The sequence below is a fragment of the Neodiprion fabricii genome, chromosome 4 (genome assembly GCF_021155785.1).
Source record: "Neodiprion fabricii isolate iyNeoFabr1 chromosome 4, iyNeoFabr1.1, whole genome shotgun sequence".
Lineage (NCBI taxonomy): Eukaryota > Metazoa > Arthropoda > Insecta > Hymenoptera > Diprionidae > Neodiprion > Neodiprion fabricii.
The window spans coordinates 15,415,712-15,431,542 of record NC_060242.1 but is presented as its reverse complement, the minus strand read 5'-3'; the positions used below and the strand labels follow the sequence as shown (position 1 = coordinate 15,431,542).

The 15,831-nt window shown below is 40.2% G+C and overlaps 5 protein-coding genes and 1 long non-coding RNA gene across 9 annotated transcripts; 3 read left to right on the top strand and 3 right to left on the bottom strand.

Moving 5' to 3' along the window:
- Nucleotides 1-146: 146 nt before the first annotated feature.
- Nucleotides 147-5,128, bottom strand: LOC124180321 (RING finger protein 207-like). The gene is made up of 6 exons (XM_046565719.1): nt 4,612-5,128; nt 3,869-4,017; nt 2,956-3,740; nt 2,552-2,896; nt 2,178-2,460; nt 147-2,105 (listed from the first exon to the last, which is right to left on the bottom strand). Exons 1-6 carry the CDS (start codon nt 4,782-4,784, stop codon nt 1,132-1,134), a joined length of 2,709 nt encoding a protein of 902 aa, XP_046421675.1. The 5' UTR covers nt 4,785-5,128; the 3' UTR covers nt 147-1,131.
- A 98-nt stretch (nt 5,129-5,226) lies between these two features.
- LOC124180363 (retinal rod rhodopsin-sensitive cGMP 3',5'-cyclic phosphodiesterase subunit delta) lies at nt 5,227-6,351 on the top strand. The gene is made up of 4 exons (XM_046565810.1): nt 5,227-5,390; nt 5,601-5,663; nt 5,737-5,994; nt 6,094-6,351. Exons 1-4 carry the CDS (start codon nt 5,350-5,352, stop codon nt 6,173-6,175), a joined length of 444 nt encoding a protein of 147 aa, XP_046421766.1. The 5' UTR covers nt 5,227-5,349; the 3' UTR covers nt 6,176-6,351.
- Nucleotides 6,352-6,485: 134 nt separating this feature from the next.
- LOC124180370 lies at nt 6,486-8,145 on the bottom strand. Its single transcript, XR_006870247.1, has 2 exons — nt 8,006-8,145; nt 6,486-7,740 (listed from the first exon to the last, which is right to left on the bottom strand). It is a non-coding gene; the product is annotated as an uncharacterized LOC124180370 (long non-coding RNA).
- LOC124180354 (homeobox protein ARX-like) lies at nt 7,545-9,678 on the top strand. The gene is made up of 3 exons (XM_046565797.1): nt 7,545-7,752; nt 8,036-8,241; nt 8,321-9,678. The coding sequence occupies exons 1-3, from the start codon at nt 7,545-7,547 to the stop codon at nt 8,639-8,641; spliced, it is 735 nt and encodes a 244-aa protein (XP_046421753.1). The 3' UTR covers nt 8,642-9,678.
- Nucleotides 9,236-14,349, bottom strand: LOC124180331 (cullin-2). 4 transcript variants are annotated; one of them, XM_046565748.1, is made up of 8 exons: nt 14,213-14,349; nt 12,760-13,003; nt 12,183-12,681; nt 11,672-11,851; nt 11,345-11,563; nt 11,048-11,218; nt 10,023-10,964; nt 9,236-9,715 (listed from the first exon to the last, which is right to left on the bottom strand). In XM_046565748.1, exons 2-8 carry the CDS (start codon nt 12,876-12,878, stop codon nt 9,584-9,586), a joined length of 2,262 nt encoding a protein of 753 aa, XP_046421704.1. In that variant the 5' UTR covers nt 12,879-13,003; nt 14,213-14,349; the 3' UTR covers nt 9,236-9,583. The 4 variants fall into 4 exon arrangements, with proteins under 4 accessions (XP_046421704.1, XP_046421706.1, XP_046421703.1 ...); XM_046565750.1 differs by having other exon boundaries at nt 14,121-14,267; XM_046565747.1 differs by lacking the exon at nt 14,213-14,349 and adding an exon at nt 13,645-14,092.
- Nucleotides 14,350-14,357: 8 nt separating this feature from the next.
- LOC124180356 (proteasome subunit beta type-3) lies at nt 14,358-15,692 on the top strand. Its single transcript, XM_046565799.1, has 3 exons — nt 14,358-14,513; nt 14,781-15,346; nt 15,578-15,692. The coding sequence occupies exons 1-3, from the start codon at nt 14,511-14,513 to the stop codon at nt 15,624-15,626; spliced, it is 618 nt and encodes a 205-aa protein (XP_046421755.1). The 5' UTR covers nt 14,358-14,510; the 3' UTR covers nt 15,627-15,692.
- Nucleotides 15,693-15,831: the final 139 nt, after the last annotated feature.

The window sequence follows — 15,831 nt, the reverse complement described above, 5'->3', positions numbered from 1 at the left end:
GCATAATTTTCGTTACATTATATCATAAGAAGGTAATGTTCGAAAACTAATTGTAGAGGAGGGTGTCACGCGATCATGTCGCTGTACTATACTAACATTAGATTGTTTCTGAATGATCGAAGAAATTCTAAACAATGCAAGCACAAATTTCAGTTTAGCTGAAATCTGTTGCAAGATCAACTGTTAATAAGATGAGTGCAATAGCATTAATTTCAAATCCGTAAACTGTAGTGGCAAAAAGCTTAATTTGTAGTTTCATCAAATGTTCTGTAATTAGATTTTAAACAATGTCCATTGAATTATGTCTTGCTTTATTTTTAGTTATCTATTTTTCTCATGTATCTATTATTTTCCACGTGGTGACGAGACGTATACTGTACGTCTACAATATATGCATGCCATACGTATTACATATAGAATACATATGTATATGTTCTCTGGGATTGAGATCAGAAGTGATATTTGATTACGTGAAGCTAAGTAACTGATTATAGTTAGTTAGTTCGAATTGGAATCACTTTGCGCAGGATTTAACTGCTCGTACTTATTGATTATGAATCAAATTCCTAATTATTATTAGTTCGTCCAAGCTGTGTTTCATTTATAAACATCAGTTGTAATATAGAACAACTATTTCAAATATATCCATTGCTATAGTGGTAAAAAAAAACTCATCAATTCTCAACCCATTTTCTCTCTTCAATTACCGGAAAAATTCAACAGCAGAAATTTTGCTTCTTAACACCTAATGTCTTTCAATTATTGGTGTAACCTTACAGAGATAATATATCAATTTCCATTTTATAATCTATCATTAAGTTTATTAGAAATCAATCCAATTAACGTGTTATTCGAACGCCAAGATTTGCGCGTCCAACGGATAATACGATTATAATATAAAAACTTCGGTATAAGTAATAATCAATGCAGTTTTGGTGGATAAATGCCTAAAAAAATGCCTGATGTCAACGATCGATAGTCGGGCCAAAATTATTAACAAAGCGGTCATACTTTTATCTTCCATTTTATCTCGAAGCCTCTGTGCCGATGTTAATATTTTCTACAGAGGTCAAGATAACGATAGAGCCGAATCTTCGATACTTATATACCTGGCTCTTAGAAGAAGTTCCTCTAATTTGTTTTGCTTTTGCGATGATGCCGGTGATGATGATGTTGATGATGCCGTAGCTGTGACCGCGTCTCTTGAACAGCGGCGACTAGCGTGCGGACAGCTTCCTCGTGTCCTTCAAAGCTATCTGCTTTTTTCAGCTGACCAATCTCAGGCTTACTGTCGTTTCCTCCCCGCTTGCTCTTGGGTCTCGGAAACGTTTCCCAGGATCGCTGCTTCTGCACCAGAGTTGAAGGAGCGGGCGAAGGGCCGATTAATAAAACCAAAGTCTTCCTATCATCCGGCACGGTCTGACCTCTAGTACCTTCTCCTATGCTAGATCGTCTACTGTTTGCCGATCCCGTTGTGCTCAGGCTGTCGCAGCTCGCTCTGCGCCGTCTTCTCGTCTCGCTTCCACTTTTCTCCCCTGTCGTGTAGAACACGTCTTCGGAGTCGCTAGCTGGATATATTTTTACACCCTTGCTACTCGGTGTTACGATTTCTTCCGCAGGGACGGCATGGATCTGCGCCTGTACGCGTTTTTTCACCTCTCCGACGGTCGAGGCCTCCGATATTCTTTGGTATTCGCTTTCCTCTGCAGCAGCTGTTTGCAACTGTTGTTGCTGTTGGCTCTCTGCGCAGCTGACAACCTGGTCAACCATTTCCGCAGACGAATCCCCGCCTCCGCCTCCTTTCAAGGAACGATATAACGAGCGAACTTTACTTCCTGAGGAATGTCCCGGCGGTGTTTTTGGCTTTGAATTGTCTGGAGATTTTCGCGATCGACGGGTCTGACTTCGATCTCTTCCATCTTCTCGTCCGGGCGACTTTTTCCGGTCTTCCTTTGTCCTCGCTTTCTCTATAAGCTGACTCAGTACTCCGCGTTTTGAGTCCGATGATTTTGCATTTCCATAAACTACAATGTTTCCACTCGAATCCAGCACAGCTCCAACACCTCCAGACGGGGTTCGGCAGCGTGTTGGTATCTCTTTTGCTTCTGTGAAGATATTAGGATTTTCATCAAAAATTCATTGAAAGGAATTAGATAGTTAACAATATATGTAATCACCCTTCATGTAGAGTGCATTGTCAGCGCTGGTAGAATTATTTCGCGGATGGCGACAGTCTTTGGTGTGCGTAGGCTGCTGAGACTGAGGTGGCTCTTGTAATTGGAGGCGGGCGAGATGATCCAGCAAAACTTGAAGGTGCTGATGACCAGCTGCTTCGGAGGCAGTGATACTTGCTTCTCCTGCACTCATACCAGCTGAGAATGACTTAACAAAGGGCTCCAATTGCTGAGCAAGTGTGGAGAGCTGTTTCACTTCACTTTTTAGTGTAAGAATGTCGTTCATCTGAATATAAAATAATAATTTACCATCGTGAACATATGATATTTTGCTGTAAAACTTTTTGCTGTTTCAAATAGAAATTACAAGACCATACCTGCGAATGGAAAATCTCTTTTTCTATGTGAATTCTGCAAAGCTGCTCTTCCCATAGAGCATCGAAAACATTTCTCAATCGCTCAAGCTCAAGCTGATGCGATTCCAGCTGCTGTTCCAGTAAGCGACAGTCTCTAGCTACATGGTCATAGCGTGTACCTAAGGGTGGAGTGTTTGCTCGTCTAAGAAGAGCCACGTCACGATGCAATTCGCTGAGACGTTCCTTTACTGCGACTAACTGCTGGCTAAGCTCTTTCAACTGGGAGTCAAAGCTGCGGCAATGATTGGAAAACGGCCCGGCGTCACCGCTTCCTTTCGTCTGAGGTCTTTGCAGACTCTTGTTGCCCTGGGAAAAATCAATATTCGATTGCGGAACTCTCAAAGGGGAGAAGAACCAAGAGGTACCTGTGCATGCTGAGACTCGGCAGGAGTGACAGAGTGAGTTTGATCGTATAGTGAATCCTTGGTATTCTGAACTGAGCCAACATAAGGATGAAGAACACGAGCGAACTCTGCACGATAATTTGTCTTCAAATGCCCAGCCAGTAGAGGGGGGCGAGTAGGATGGCCAAGCTGAGCGACTCGTCCAAGTCTTTCGAGCATTGAGTGAGCGAGTTCAAGAAATTGATACTTGGTAGCACTGCTGGTGAATGACGTGCAGAGCATGAGGTGTGTTTGAAGAACAGGAAGAGCACCACCCAGGGAAAGCAGCTGGGCCCTGACGGATCGCTCTTTTGTCTCAAACTGTCTCTGAATCTCGGAGAGAACAGACGAGTGGGTCTTCGCTACAGCCTCCTGCATCCCCTGGCAGTAAGAGTTCAAGGATCTTTTTTCAGTCTCCAAGCTGTGTCGTAGTTCATCCAATTGAGACTTCAAAGCTCTGAGTCCATCGCGTACGCCAGCCTGCAATTCGCAAATAGAGTTTGCTGCACGTTCCATTTTCTTTGAAGCCTGCTGCCACGCTCCGTCAATGTCGACGCAGTGGAGCCTCGCATCGGCCGGTGTGTCCCGGAAACATGTTGCGCATAACATGCACTTGGCGCTTTGACTATACATTATGTACTGCTCTCCATGCGTGGCACATTTCCTCTGAGTATCTTTGGCACATTTACTCATGTGGACGACATCATGGCTCGAAAACATCTTTGCTCGATGTGTGTGTTCCCTGCAGTGGTTGCACAACGCTTGACCTATTTGGTGAATTTATTTCATTAGAATATACATTTACCAGAAGCATTACTTTTTACTAATAACGCATTAAATTGCCAATAGACCAGTAGATTGAAATTATTTGTTACTAGAAATCGGTCATACAAACCGCAAGTTGTACAAAAGAACATTGTAGTTTTATCGCGTTTATCGCAATTGGCGCATGGTGGATTTTCTGAGTTTGCCAGCTCAACCAGCTGACGCATCAGGTAGTCTGGTGGAGGAAGCTGTGCCCCGTCTTTCAGCTGGGTTACTTGCCTGTAATAATTATGCAGAAAAACGGTATCAGGTGCGAATAAACAACAAAAAAATCCATGTTTATACTTCTCGCCATTCAGTTGTTTACATGCATAATCATATAAAAATTCGTCCACAAAATATTGAAAAATTGACTATGATGAATTTATCTAATTGTACTGTTGTATTCTGTGATAAAATAATGGGATATTCATAAATGTTTCTATTAGAAACAAATAATGATAATAGGAATAATAATAATAATATTGCCATTGTGCATAAGTTAATTGCTACAACGTTGGGGTAAGAATATTGACGTTTTGAAAACAATAAAGAGAGGTGAAAGGTCATCAATCGCCGTGTAGATCTGTAAGGGTAAAGAGAAATGTGAGGTTCCGTTTTAAAGGAGTAGACAATTAACATCGAAAGCATCACGTAAAATCTTCAAAGAGTTTGGCAGATGGAAATGGGGAGCATAGATTGGTAAGCTCGTAGCCATGTTGACGTAGGTATGTAGAACGCGTATGAGTGGGAGCGGTTGTAATTGATACAATATAAATCAATGCGTATACATATACATAGGTATAATACGTTAGATCTAATAGAAATGTGTACCCGCAAATGGGGCATGAGACTTTGCCGTCGGGATGTGGCCCCCTCAGACATTGGGCGCAGAAGCTGTGAAAGCATGACAGCAGACAGGGCTCGTTGTAATAATTGTGACAGACGCCGCAGACCAACGGCCCATCGGCGTCTCCATCGGCGGCAAGGCTCCCCGTGTTTGCCATCCCGTCTCGAATCCCTGAATTCCCGTCCTCTCGCCTCCCTCTCCAATTTCTTACTCACTTTAGGTAGAGATTTTTAATCTTAACATTGTATTAAAACAATCCAAGCGCGCGCTCGACGTCGACATCGTAAAATCTGTACGTCTCCCGGCAATTACGACCCGTGTTTCAAGTTTCCGACGAATACGTAATCACTGCGGTATTTCTTGACTGACAAGCACGGATATTTACGGCCAATTTATCAGGGTCGACATAGCGGCGGCATCTCTCCAACCCTCAGCCCTGCTTTTTGGCTGCAAGAGCGCGCGCCCCACGCTAGGCAACCTAAATTACGCGCGCGCGCGCAACTTGCATACTCACATAGAGATAATTGCATACTACCATGCAGACCATGCATACTATAGATTCGAACGAGGAAAGTTTCCGATTATAGGCGACCATTTCCGAGGTTTCACGAGTCCTGCGAGATATGGACGGTCGATAGTTCTTCATCGAGCTGTCATTATTTTGTTTTCGTAGTGAATTGCAGTTTAATTCTGTGAAAAGAAGAGCCTGGGCATCTGCAAAAATGCCGTTACGAGCTGAAGAAATTCTCAAGGGATTTCAAGTGTATCCTTTCAATGTAGTTTTTCGATCCCTATGGAATAATCGTGCGTAGCTTGAGGTAGGTTATGTTGCCCGTAATTGATCAGTTTTGTTTGCTCGTGTCGTTCACTCACAGTAGAATCTTGAAACCGTACTAAGTATCTAGATGAATATCAGAGAATATCTGTCATATTGTATTGATTAGTCCTTGACTGCTAATTGCTGTCGAAACAGTAATTGGATGAATTTGCGTGATGCTGACAGTGGCAAAATACTTTGGCAAGGGAACGAGGACCTGTGAGTAAAGATTTCACCTGGTTCTCCAAAGAATTGAGAACCTATCTTTAAGTACTACATTTCTTCATATCAGGTCTGTACCAGAAGTTGAACACGAAGCCCGAGTTCCTAAAAAAATCTTGCGATGCCGGGCGGTATCTCGAGAGATCAATTTCAGTTCCGCCGAACCAATGGAGCGCTTTAGATTGGAGCAAAAGGTTTTGTTCAAAGGACGCTGTCTTGAAGAATGGTTCTTTGAATTCGGTTTCGTCATTCCTAGCAGCACAAACACTTGGCAGACTCTGATCGAAGCAGCCCCAGAGAGCCAAATGATGCCAGCTAACATTTTAAAGTATAACTCCTTTGCTCTTAATTCTGATCTGAAAATTTGATTTAAAAAAAATGTTTCAAGTTTTTGACTACTTTCTGTTGCTGTGTTTTCTTGTTTTAGTGGGAATTTAGTTATTGAAACAAAGTTCTTTGACGACGATCTCTTGTTGTCTACTAGCCGTGTTCGCCTGTTCTACATCTAGGAGAATGTGCATTTAAATCGACTTTGAGAATTTGAACCACCCTGGGACCAAGGAATACAGAAAGAAGCTCAAAAACAGCGAACGTAGAGCTACTTAATAGAAAAACCTAGTAGCAGTCAGCATTAAATGTTCATCACGGTAGCAATCCTTGATAATACAAGAAGAATTAACATTGATCTCATGACTTTCTCTAAACGGAGCTTTCACCCAATCCAAAAATTTTGTTGATACGAGCAACAAAAACAATGATGATAATAATGAGAAAATCATAATCATGACATTGACACCATAAGATTTTTTATCCAATTAAACTTCTTTCACAAAAACGCGACTGGAATGAAACTTTAAAATATTACAAACAATAGCGTATTATTGGCTGTAATAAAATTCAAACATGTTTCTGTATTTATTGATTTACAACTTATCATATTTAATTATTAATTAATTGTATATAAACGTATGTACTTCTAAGTCTTTACTATCAGCAGCACCAGCTATGAGTTATCCAAGCACAAAGCATTTTTTAAAATAACCAATAATACTGGAAACTCTGTTGGCATATTTTTGTAAATACATTGTGATACACTGCACTTAGTAATAAACGGTATTATAACAATAACATACAACAGTTTATTCCAAAGTAAACAAATATTTACCCCACAGTCAAAGAATTTTTCTGTGAGTACAGTAACATCTCGTCAGTTGAGTCCCGTATCAAAGCTTCAGACATTATCTCAAGTGCATTCAATAGCTTCTTTTATAATAATGCTAGCCTTCTCTTCAAAGTAAATTTTAAAATATTTAATCAATTGAGAACTTGCTTATAATGCAAGGTTCTTTAAAATGGTAATCACTGGTTGGCCAGCGGTGAAATGAACAATTTTTCGTCACCCCTTTGGGTTGCAGTGAAGCTGTTCAATCTGTGGGATGGTATTAATTTATTTCTTGACATGCTTTAAACTGAAGTAAAAGCCAGATATTCATTTCGGTCTGTTTGCCTTGTGTATTATTGATTCGTAGAGCTGAGGCAAAGCGATATGCGGGGCACGAGTAGGGCTTCGTTACCCCCCTTGGAGTTCCCGTTGAAAATACAATCCCCTGCTCAGTCTACCTTGCACAGGTGTAAGTAAGTAGTGGATAAAAAAAAATATACATATACACAGGAAATAAAATAAAAGAGAAAAAGAAAGGTAGAGCCCCAGAGTTGTTTGAGCGGGGGGTTGAAACGTTGTTCTCAACCCAGGGTGATTCAATTACCGACAGCCTATTCTACTTGGGGCATCGCCTCAGCGAAGTAAAAGTCAGTTACAAATCAAATTAGCTTCAATAAATTCATTGATATTATACCATTGAAAAGACTTGGATAAAAATGGATTTGAAAGAAGAGGAATCTGTCGAAGATAACAACAGGCAGTTATTTTTGGTTGGGACTCCTCGAGATCCTCTCGTTTCAGCAGGTTCTATTATTACTGCTGATGGTACAAATGATGATATACATTCTGGTGATCTGCAATCGGCCACTCTAGCTGGACTGATGGGCACTCAATCCTCCTCCGTTTGCTTCCCTGCAAAATTCAGTAAGTGGACACACGTCTCTCTGGGAATGGTAGTTTTATTTAATTAAGTACCAGGCTCTTGGGGAAGCGTTCAATTAAATTATTGCTAAGTGCATTAAGCGGCAGAGTACCCTTTTCTTAAATAGAGTTAGCAGTAATCTGTTTAACACTCATAAACAGATTTCCTAATGAAATAAGCATTCCTTATTCACGAAAATGAATTACGCAGCATAATGTTACGACTTATCACTCGATTGTACTCGTGTAATTTCACCTTTGACGTCTGTCGACATATGCTTTTCAGCATACGACTTTTCCTCACCAAGTCCTGGAGGCGATGACAGGCCAGCGGCTGGAATGGGAAAGCGAAAACAGCGAAGATATCGTACGACGTTTACTAATTTTCAGTTGGAAGAACTTGAAAGAGCTTTCCAGAAAACTCATTACCCGGATGTGTTCTTCAGAGAGGAGCTTGCTCTCAGAATCCAGCTGACGGAGGCCAGAGTTCAAGTAAGCGTACTTTGTACAGTTATGAAATCCTGTATAACTGTAACTGCGGATATAATCGGAGGCCGTCGAATCCTTGCAGGTCTGGTTTCAGAACAGGCGAGCCAAGTGGAGGAAGCAGGAGAAGCAGTGTAAGGCTGCTACTCACATGGCAGCTCACATCACGTCTCCGGATTGTCAAGAACCGCAGCAACAGCAGCCGCAGGATCATCTGCTGCTAGAACCACCGATGGGTAGCCCGCCTCCGATTTATCTCGGCATGGAATGGGCTGGATTCTCTCCATATGGAAACGCTGCGACTCCATCTCCGCTCATAGTGAATCACATGAACAAGCCATCGGAGAACGATGATAATCCTTTGCTCGATCCTGAGCTGTTACAATTGAAAACGCCGAGGTCGTAATGATGCGGGTGTAGTACGTTGTGCGGTGTGTTCAATCCTACAACGAACGCCTTACTATTGTACAATGAAGAGCAGATTTCTCGACTCCGATTACAAGAGCGAGATAATAATTAAACTGATCAGAACTTTTCACTAACCCAAGGTGTGGAATAATTAGATGATGACTGTAACGGTCACAATGATATTAATCACGATTGGCTGAGATAAAATTAGTACAATATGTAAAGATTTGAAAAATCTTACATTATTAAATTTGTATACGCGTTAAAATAGCGATTACTAATTTATTTAGCATTATAAGCATTGTGTGATTTGACTTCTTAAATGTACAGTGAGAAATTTCATTTCGTACGTGCAGCACAAAGTCGCCTTCAATTAATAATTAGAAAACAAATTAAAAAGGTTAAAACAAAGATCAACTGATAAATATAAGTATGAATATATATGAATAGGCGGACTTATGCTCTGCCTCACCGTCTATTACTGAATTTTGAAACCAGGCATGGATATGAATATTCTGTCTCTTGCAGAAGCACTTTGTACAGGAGCAACAAAAAAAGAATGAATCTGTTACCGAAATCATTAGACCGATGATAAAATAATAACGGCATCTTTATTGGTTGCGTATATATTACATTTTACCTAATCAATTAATTTACTTTTAATCGGTTGAGGAGTAGTTAAGTTTCTTACGTTACTCCCTGGCCCTGTTTCATTGTTACAAATCAGCTGCATTAACTGGGCTGAATCTCATTTTCCTTGGCAGATAACTGACGTGCGATTACAATGCAAGATGATTCTTGTGTAACAGAGAGAGAGTGATGATCACATAGTTACTTGCTCCTGCTGACAATGAATCGCTTTACGTTGCGCCGTAGTACACAAGACATACGGGAGTATCTTATTACTTGAAATAAATTAGCAAGGTGGATTGGAGCTAGGTTACGCAACGTAAGAATATTCGTCCGAACTGTTCGCCGTACGCTCGATATATTGTTTGTCAATCAGAGCCTCGATGCATTTTTTGATCATTCCAATTGATGGAGCAAAAGTAATTTTAGACTGACCAAGAACCTGTAACAATAAAATATATGTAGATTATTTGCTGCTTTGACAAACTTTAATCTTCTGTTCAGTTGTTGGAATGATTGTCCATGTTATTAATAAGAGTTATTGTCATTGTTGTTCAGATAAAAACATTTCAATATTGTAACCCATTGTAGCGGTAACGAATTAGTATGAGTTAGATTTTTCTTGTAATTAGAATATTGTTCTCATAAAAATAATAATCATCCACCAAAGGCAAACCAACGTCAATGATTTGATATTTGTTTTACGAATTTTTTTTTACAACGACTCTATTCAACGCATCAAATCTTACCTCTTGCACAAGTTGATTATGTCGCAGGAGTTTCCGATTCTTCATTATACGTACGATGGCAGCCTGGAGGTAAAGCTTACGATCGTGATCGACGCTGCGGTGAGTGGTTTCTGCATCTTGGGGTCCCTCCCGTTGAAGAGCGGCTGTGACCCGGAACTTCGTCCGTTTATTCGAGTAGTCCAAGTTGAGCATGAGTGTCGTCTCCTCGCCAAGTTCGCCATCGGGTGATTTCTTCAAAAGTTTACAGTCTATCAAGCTGACTACGTGCTTCTCGAGCTGTTCCTGAGACACACCAAGGGACATGGCAGCCTCCTTGCAAGGCAACGTATCGCATTGTTCGAACAACAGGAGTAGCGCCATTTGATAAGTTTGTACGGTAACCAGATACGGCCTTTTCAAGTAATTCAGCTTCAGTTCACCCTGGCAAAGAGGGTGCAGCCAGGTGAGCTTACGCCCACTGAATTGAGCGTGGTAAAAGGTCTCGAAAGCCTGAATGGACTGCTCTAGCTGCTGCGGAACGTGAAAAGGACCGGGAGCGGGAGGAAGACCGAGCGGCCAGGCACCGGCCTGAAGAACATAGACTCCGAATCCGATTCCGAGTTGTTTTTGACCCTGACCTTCGCGTTCCCTCAGATTGGATGAAAACTTGGTATTTAGATCAGCGGAGACAGACATGTCGGTAAACATACGGTGCAATTTATTTGTGAATTCATATCCACATGCTTGTTTTAACCGGTCTATCATAGCTTCCTCCGCATCCATTGACTGCGACTGTTGATGGATTAACCGCTTGGCGAGCATTCGAGCGTAAAACTTCTGGAACACGTCCTTGTCGTCTACGTACTTGAAAACTGTTATCGACCGGGCCAATTTCTCCTCCACGTCGCTTTCTGTCGTTCCTCGGGATGATTTTTTCAGCAGGGAGTCACAGTACTTGGCCAACTAAAAAAATGCCTATTAGTTTTACATCTGGATACACAAGACAAGTCCCTAAATCACGTTTGGAATGCGTTGGGAAAATTTACCAGTTCGGCAGCACGTGCTGGCTGACGAGAAGCAGGCTGATGATTAACGACGGCTGAACAGGCCTTATCTAGGGCGCTAATGAAAGCTTGATCACCTTTAAATACAGCCTTAATGAGCTCATAGTATTTCGTATGGACGTCCAGCATGCTTTCCACGAATTGCGTGTGAACCTAAATGAATGAAAATAGAAGATCTTAGTATCATAAATCATGAATAATATTGACTGATGAAAACTTGCGCTGTTGACTTTTTACTCGGAATGTATGTCAACCTTTGATCGCTTTGGAAATGCTCACATTGTCACCTTGGAGAGTTCCGATAGCTCGCAAGCCTTGCTGAGTGATATGCGCTGTAAGTTTTCGAATAAGCGGCGCCAGGCCTGATGGCAATGGCCTCAGCAAAGGATAAAGAAAACTGAGATCCCTTCTACGCTCATTTTCAATCATCACATCGGCTTCGGTGTGTAACCATGACAAGTGCGCGGCAACCATTTTCTCCTGACAGCACTGTCGCACCTTTAGAAATCATTACCAATTGAATATTATTATTGAAAGTAATCTAATATTATTAAAGAGACGTGTTGTGAACATAAATTTCAACTTATTTATTAATACGTGCTTCACCTTTGGAGCTGAACTACTATGAAGGAATTTTTGGCAGCGTAGTTCTTCCTGACTAAACCTCCAGCTCACTTGTTCCATGTAATAAGATACATCGGACTTTTGGAGCAGCTCGGATGCTTCTCTTGCGTAAAAATTTCCACTATCTTCGAGGAAAGGTTCTTCAAAAATTTGCTGATACAACTACAAGGATACGATACGTGAAGAAAAGAAGAATATTTACTGAATTTATAACTGGGACGAAAAACGGCGAATATTTACTTTGCAAAAATTTGGATCTCATTGAAAAATACTTTTGAATATAAATTAGTTTCACGAACATGTAAAAGGAATGTAAAATGCTTTTGCACGACTATTATTGTTGGTAATGATACAGGTATGAAACAACTTTAGCTTTGCAAAGACTAGAACAACACCGGCTATTATTTATTCTTTCCAACAATATGATATTGTTAGCAATCGCGAAAAAGCTGAAACAAATTCTAATAAGACAAGAGATGTTTATTGTACGTACATCTAACTGGCCTTTCTTTTTGTATTCTTCCACACGAACAAAACTTTGAATGACCCCACAGATAACGTCAGTGGTAGCATGTCGAGCTTTTCCCAATCGGTCGCCATGAATTCCTGCTAGTAAGAGTGATACCAAAGATTCCTTCAAGGGAGTAATCATCTTACGTTTCCAAATATCCAGCCCAAGTTCTCCGATCTCCATTTGCTCTTGGTAATCTGCTGCGGCAGCGCACGATGCCCCGTATATTATTTCTGCCTCTGTTGTCTTTTGCTTTTTAATGTGTTGCTGATTGAGGTAGAGATAGAGTTGATGAAGGTAATCGATTCCCTGTGAATACTCTGTCCATGCACTGTGATATGCTTGCAGAAGACTTGCGTCCCCTTGTTTGGAGACCCCCAACAAAAGTTCTGACACATGATCGTCGAGAAAGTGCTTGGTTTCATCATATAGTCTATCGGCAAGTGGTTCAGGGTAAGCAACGCACAGGGAATACACATCGCTGTTGAAAAGATTTGTTATGCAATATGGAAAGCCGAATTGATACTTGGTTCTCAATTTTAGATATAAATGTACGTACGTAAATCTGTCATTCCATGTCGATCTGGGGACATCGGCTAACGTGATGACTCCTTTGACAGTTTGTTGGAGAATATCCCAGGTTTGAGAGAAGTCTACCCGTTTTGGTTTCAGCGACATTCTTCTTTATTATTTCCGCTTACCTTTTCCAAGGTTCAATAATATCAGGATGTTCCTCAAGGAAATTCTTTTATGCTAAGTATCGGGATTACAAATGGCAGATGACAGCTTCAGCTGCGAGATATCTAAAAATGAGAATAATGCCGTGGTGGATCATATAAAACAAGGTATTCGAAGGTGAGAACGCAGTTTTACTATTAACTATTTTGTCAATATTCGGACAAAGTACCTGCTGTATAAATACACAATTATGTTTATGAATTCAAACTCTAAGCAGAGCAAAAATACAGGAAATGAAAAGAAAACTGTATAGTGTGTCGATGCCGTTCATGTCTAAAAGTCCTATGTTTTCATTTCGTGAGCCAAGTTGCGAGGTCAAAACATAATAGCTATAAACTACACGCAAGTGCAGAGTCATCGCTGCTTTCCTCCATGTTTCAAGCATCAGTGACATATCTCATTTTATACTTCAAACCATAACAATGAATTACTTTAAACAATCCTGATCTACATCTGTCTTAGCTTGATATATATGCTAGCTCACCAACAAGTACTGTCACATTAAAACAAATGTATTTAAATACACAAGCTTTCTATATGTATAACCGTTTTTATAACTGAAAATTTTTTCTTCAAAGTGATTAAGCATATGTGTACATTTGACAAATAGAGCGTCGCATTTTGCGACATATTGTTATATGAGAATTTTGAAAAATTTCTGCTGTGATAAAGATTTCTCTTAGATGAGAGAATAATTTATACTTACAGCTGTTATTGAATGAGAATCAATGGAGATGAAAGGAATTCAAGGTTACATACGTCTCAAATAATTTCATGCGTTAGTTTTTCCCATTGTAGACAAACAGAAAATTGAAGAAGAAATGAGAATTTTCATCTATTCTCAATTGGCAAACGGATTTTCGGAATTTAAAGGTCCTTGGCCGTTGGAAGTTTCCAATATATCCGTATGAGTAATGGATTATCAAGGTAACCAAAAAACATAGTTGTTTGATATAAATAGAAGGGTTTGATCGAAAGGAAAGCTTGAAGTTCGGGTACGCGAATAGAACAGAATTTCAAGCAACGCGATATAGCAGCGATTATAATTTTGAAAATATAGTGAAATTTCATATGAGTGGACAAGTCATCCCCTTGTTGCAAAATAAATGACATTTGAAATGCGTGATTCTAGAATCTGGGGAGCCAGTTCGTCGAATCTTATAACTTGCGCGTCTTACATACGTATTAATACAGCGGAACGGTGTTGGGTTAATTCCTTAACTAATCGAACCACTCATTCATTTCCAATCAACATGTACAGCCAAATAATCTACCTTAAACTTTTCAATAACATTACACGGCCATTATTTTTTTCTGCCCAGTTAATCCAAAACTAGGGGCGCGGGGTGTCTAGAAAGTTTTTCCACAAAGTACGGGATGCCCTGAAATGTAGTGAGGCATTCGTTCCTCAAACCACCACCAGAGTCAAGTACCGCGGCTACAAATTACGATGTAAAATGGGTCTCACCAGATCAGTTAGTTTGTGATTGCGAGTTGCTGAGGCGGCACAATTGCTGAACGAAACAGCGTGCTGAGCATTCACAACAACCAGGCCAAAGATATTCCTTAGAAATGGTAAGAATTCCGATAAAACCAATAAGTCATAAGTCATTTGATTCAACAGATAATTATCACTGCAAGATTCTATCGTATGCAGTGTTTAGTTTTATTTTTAGGTTAGGTTTATGTCAAACCGTGCATCAGATGACACTGCATATTTGTGTGACAGAAACTATAACCATTCTGTAATGAATTAACGTACCTTACATTCCCATTAATGTTGAGAAATTTCTGAGCTTACAGGGTATCTGAAATTTTATAACTTCATATCAATTGTTTTAGAGTATCTTGGCATACAACGGAGGTGCTATCATAGCGATGAAAGGCAAAAATTGCGTCGCCATCGCTGCGGATCGTAGATTTGGGGTACAAGCTCAAACGATATCATGCGACTTTGATAAGATATTTGAAATGGGTCCACATTTATACTTGGGACTGCCTGGTCTAGCCACAGATACCATTACTGTCATGGAGAGACTTAGATTCAGATTGAACTTGTACGAGCTCAAGGAGGACAGGAAGATTCATCCCAAAACTTTTAGCTCCATGATCTCTAATTTACTGTATGAAAAGCGATTTGGTCCATACTTTGTCGAACCGATTGTAGCTGGCCTAGACCCTGTCACCTTTGAGCCATTTGTCTGCAACATGGACTTGATTGGCTGCCCGAACGAGCCAGAGGACTTTGTAGTTGGTGGAACGTGCACAGAGCAGTTGTATGGAATGTGTGAGGTCCTTTATGAGCCTAATTTGGAACCTGATGATCTTTTTGAAACTGTTAGCCAGGCTTTGGTCAACGCTTGTGATCGTGACGCTATTTCTGGATGGGGTGCAATCGTCTATATTATGTAAGTAATGTATTGCACAGAATGTGATAAAAAAACATTTTCAAGTTGAAGCTATGTAGACATGTGTATATATATACATGTGTGTACACACACACACACACACACATATGTATATCTACAAATAAGAGCTGCTAGTTGAAATTTTACTAAACATTCTGATGAAGTGGTGAGAAAAATCTGGCATTCTAGCAATACTGAAGCCATTTACTAATGCTACACTTTTCTTTTCAGCGAGAAGGACAAGGTTACCATACGACACCTGAAGACGCGTATGGATTGAAGTGATTCAGGCAAAATTCGTAAATCAACATTCTTTATTAAACTGTATGGTTAAGCAAAATGAAAAGAAAAAAAAATAATAAACAAAATGATTTATTACACTTTTTTGAGAAACAATTGGTTCATAGTATTCTGTAATCATCTTGCCTTATATCAATCAAATGAATTGTGTTATGTCTGATTTCAGCAATTCACTAATGACTGCA

Coding starts and splice junctions, on each gene's coding strand:
- LOC124180321 (XM_046565719.1), bottom strand. CDS start 4,784: ATGGCAAACACGGGGAGCCTTGCCGCCGATGGAGACGCCGATGGGCCG. Junction 2,897..2,955: donor CCGAGTCTCAGCATGCACAG/GTACCTCTTGGT, acceptor GATTTTTCCCAG/GGCAACAAGAGTCTGCAAAG. Junction 2,461..2,551: donor AAGAGATTTTCCATTCGCAG/GTATGGTCTTGT, acceptor TTTTATATTCAG/ATGAACGACATTCTTACACT.
- LOC124180363 (XM_046565810.1), top strand. CDS start 5,350: ATGCCGTTACGAGCTGAAGAAATTCTCAAGGGATTTCAAGT. Junction 5,664..5,736: donor TGGCAAGGGAACGAGGACCT/GTGAGTAAAGAT, acceptor TCTTCATATCAG/GTCTGTACCAGAAGTTGAAC. Junction 5,995..6,093: donor ATGCCAGCTAACATTTTAAA/GTATAACTCCTT, acceptor TTCTTGTTTTAG/TGGGAATTTAGTTATTGAAA.
- LOC124180354 (XM_046565797.1), top strand. CDS start 7,545: ATGGATTTGAAAGAAGAGGAATCTGTCGAAGATAACAACAGGCAGTTA. Junction 7,753..8,035: donor TTGCTTCCCTGCAAAATTCA/GTAAGTGGACAC, acceptor TATGCTTTTCAG/CATACGACTTTTCCTCACCA. Junction 8,242..8,320: donor TGACGGAGGCCAGAGTTCAA/GTAAGCGTACTT, acceptor GAATCCTTGCAG/GTCTGGTTTCAGAACAGGCG.
- LOC124180331 (XM_046565748.1), bottom strand. CDS start 12,878: ATGTCGCTGAAACCAAAACGGGTAGACTTCTCTCAAACCTGGGATATT. Junction 11,852..12,182: donor AAAAGAAAGGCCAGTTAGAT/GTACGTACAATA, acceptor GTATCCTTGTAG/TTGTATCAGCAAATTTTTGA. Junction 9,716..10,022: donor ATAATCAACTTGTGCAAGAG/GTAAGATTTGAT, acceptor TTATTGTTACAG/GTTCTTGGTCAGTCTAAAAT.
- LOC124180356 (XM_046565799.1), top strand. Junction 15,347..15,577: donor GGTGCAATCGTCTATATTAT/GTAAGTAATGTA, acceptor TTTTCTTTTCAG/CGAGAAGGACAAGGTTACCA.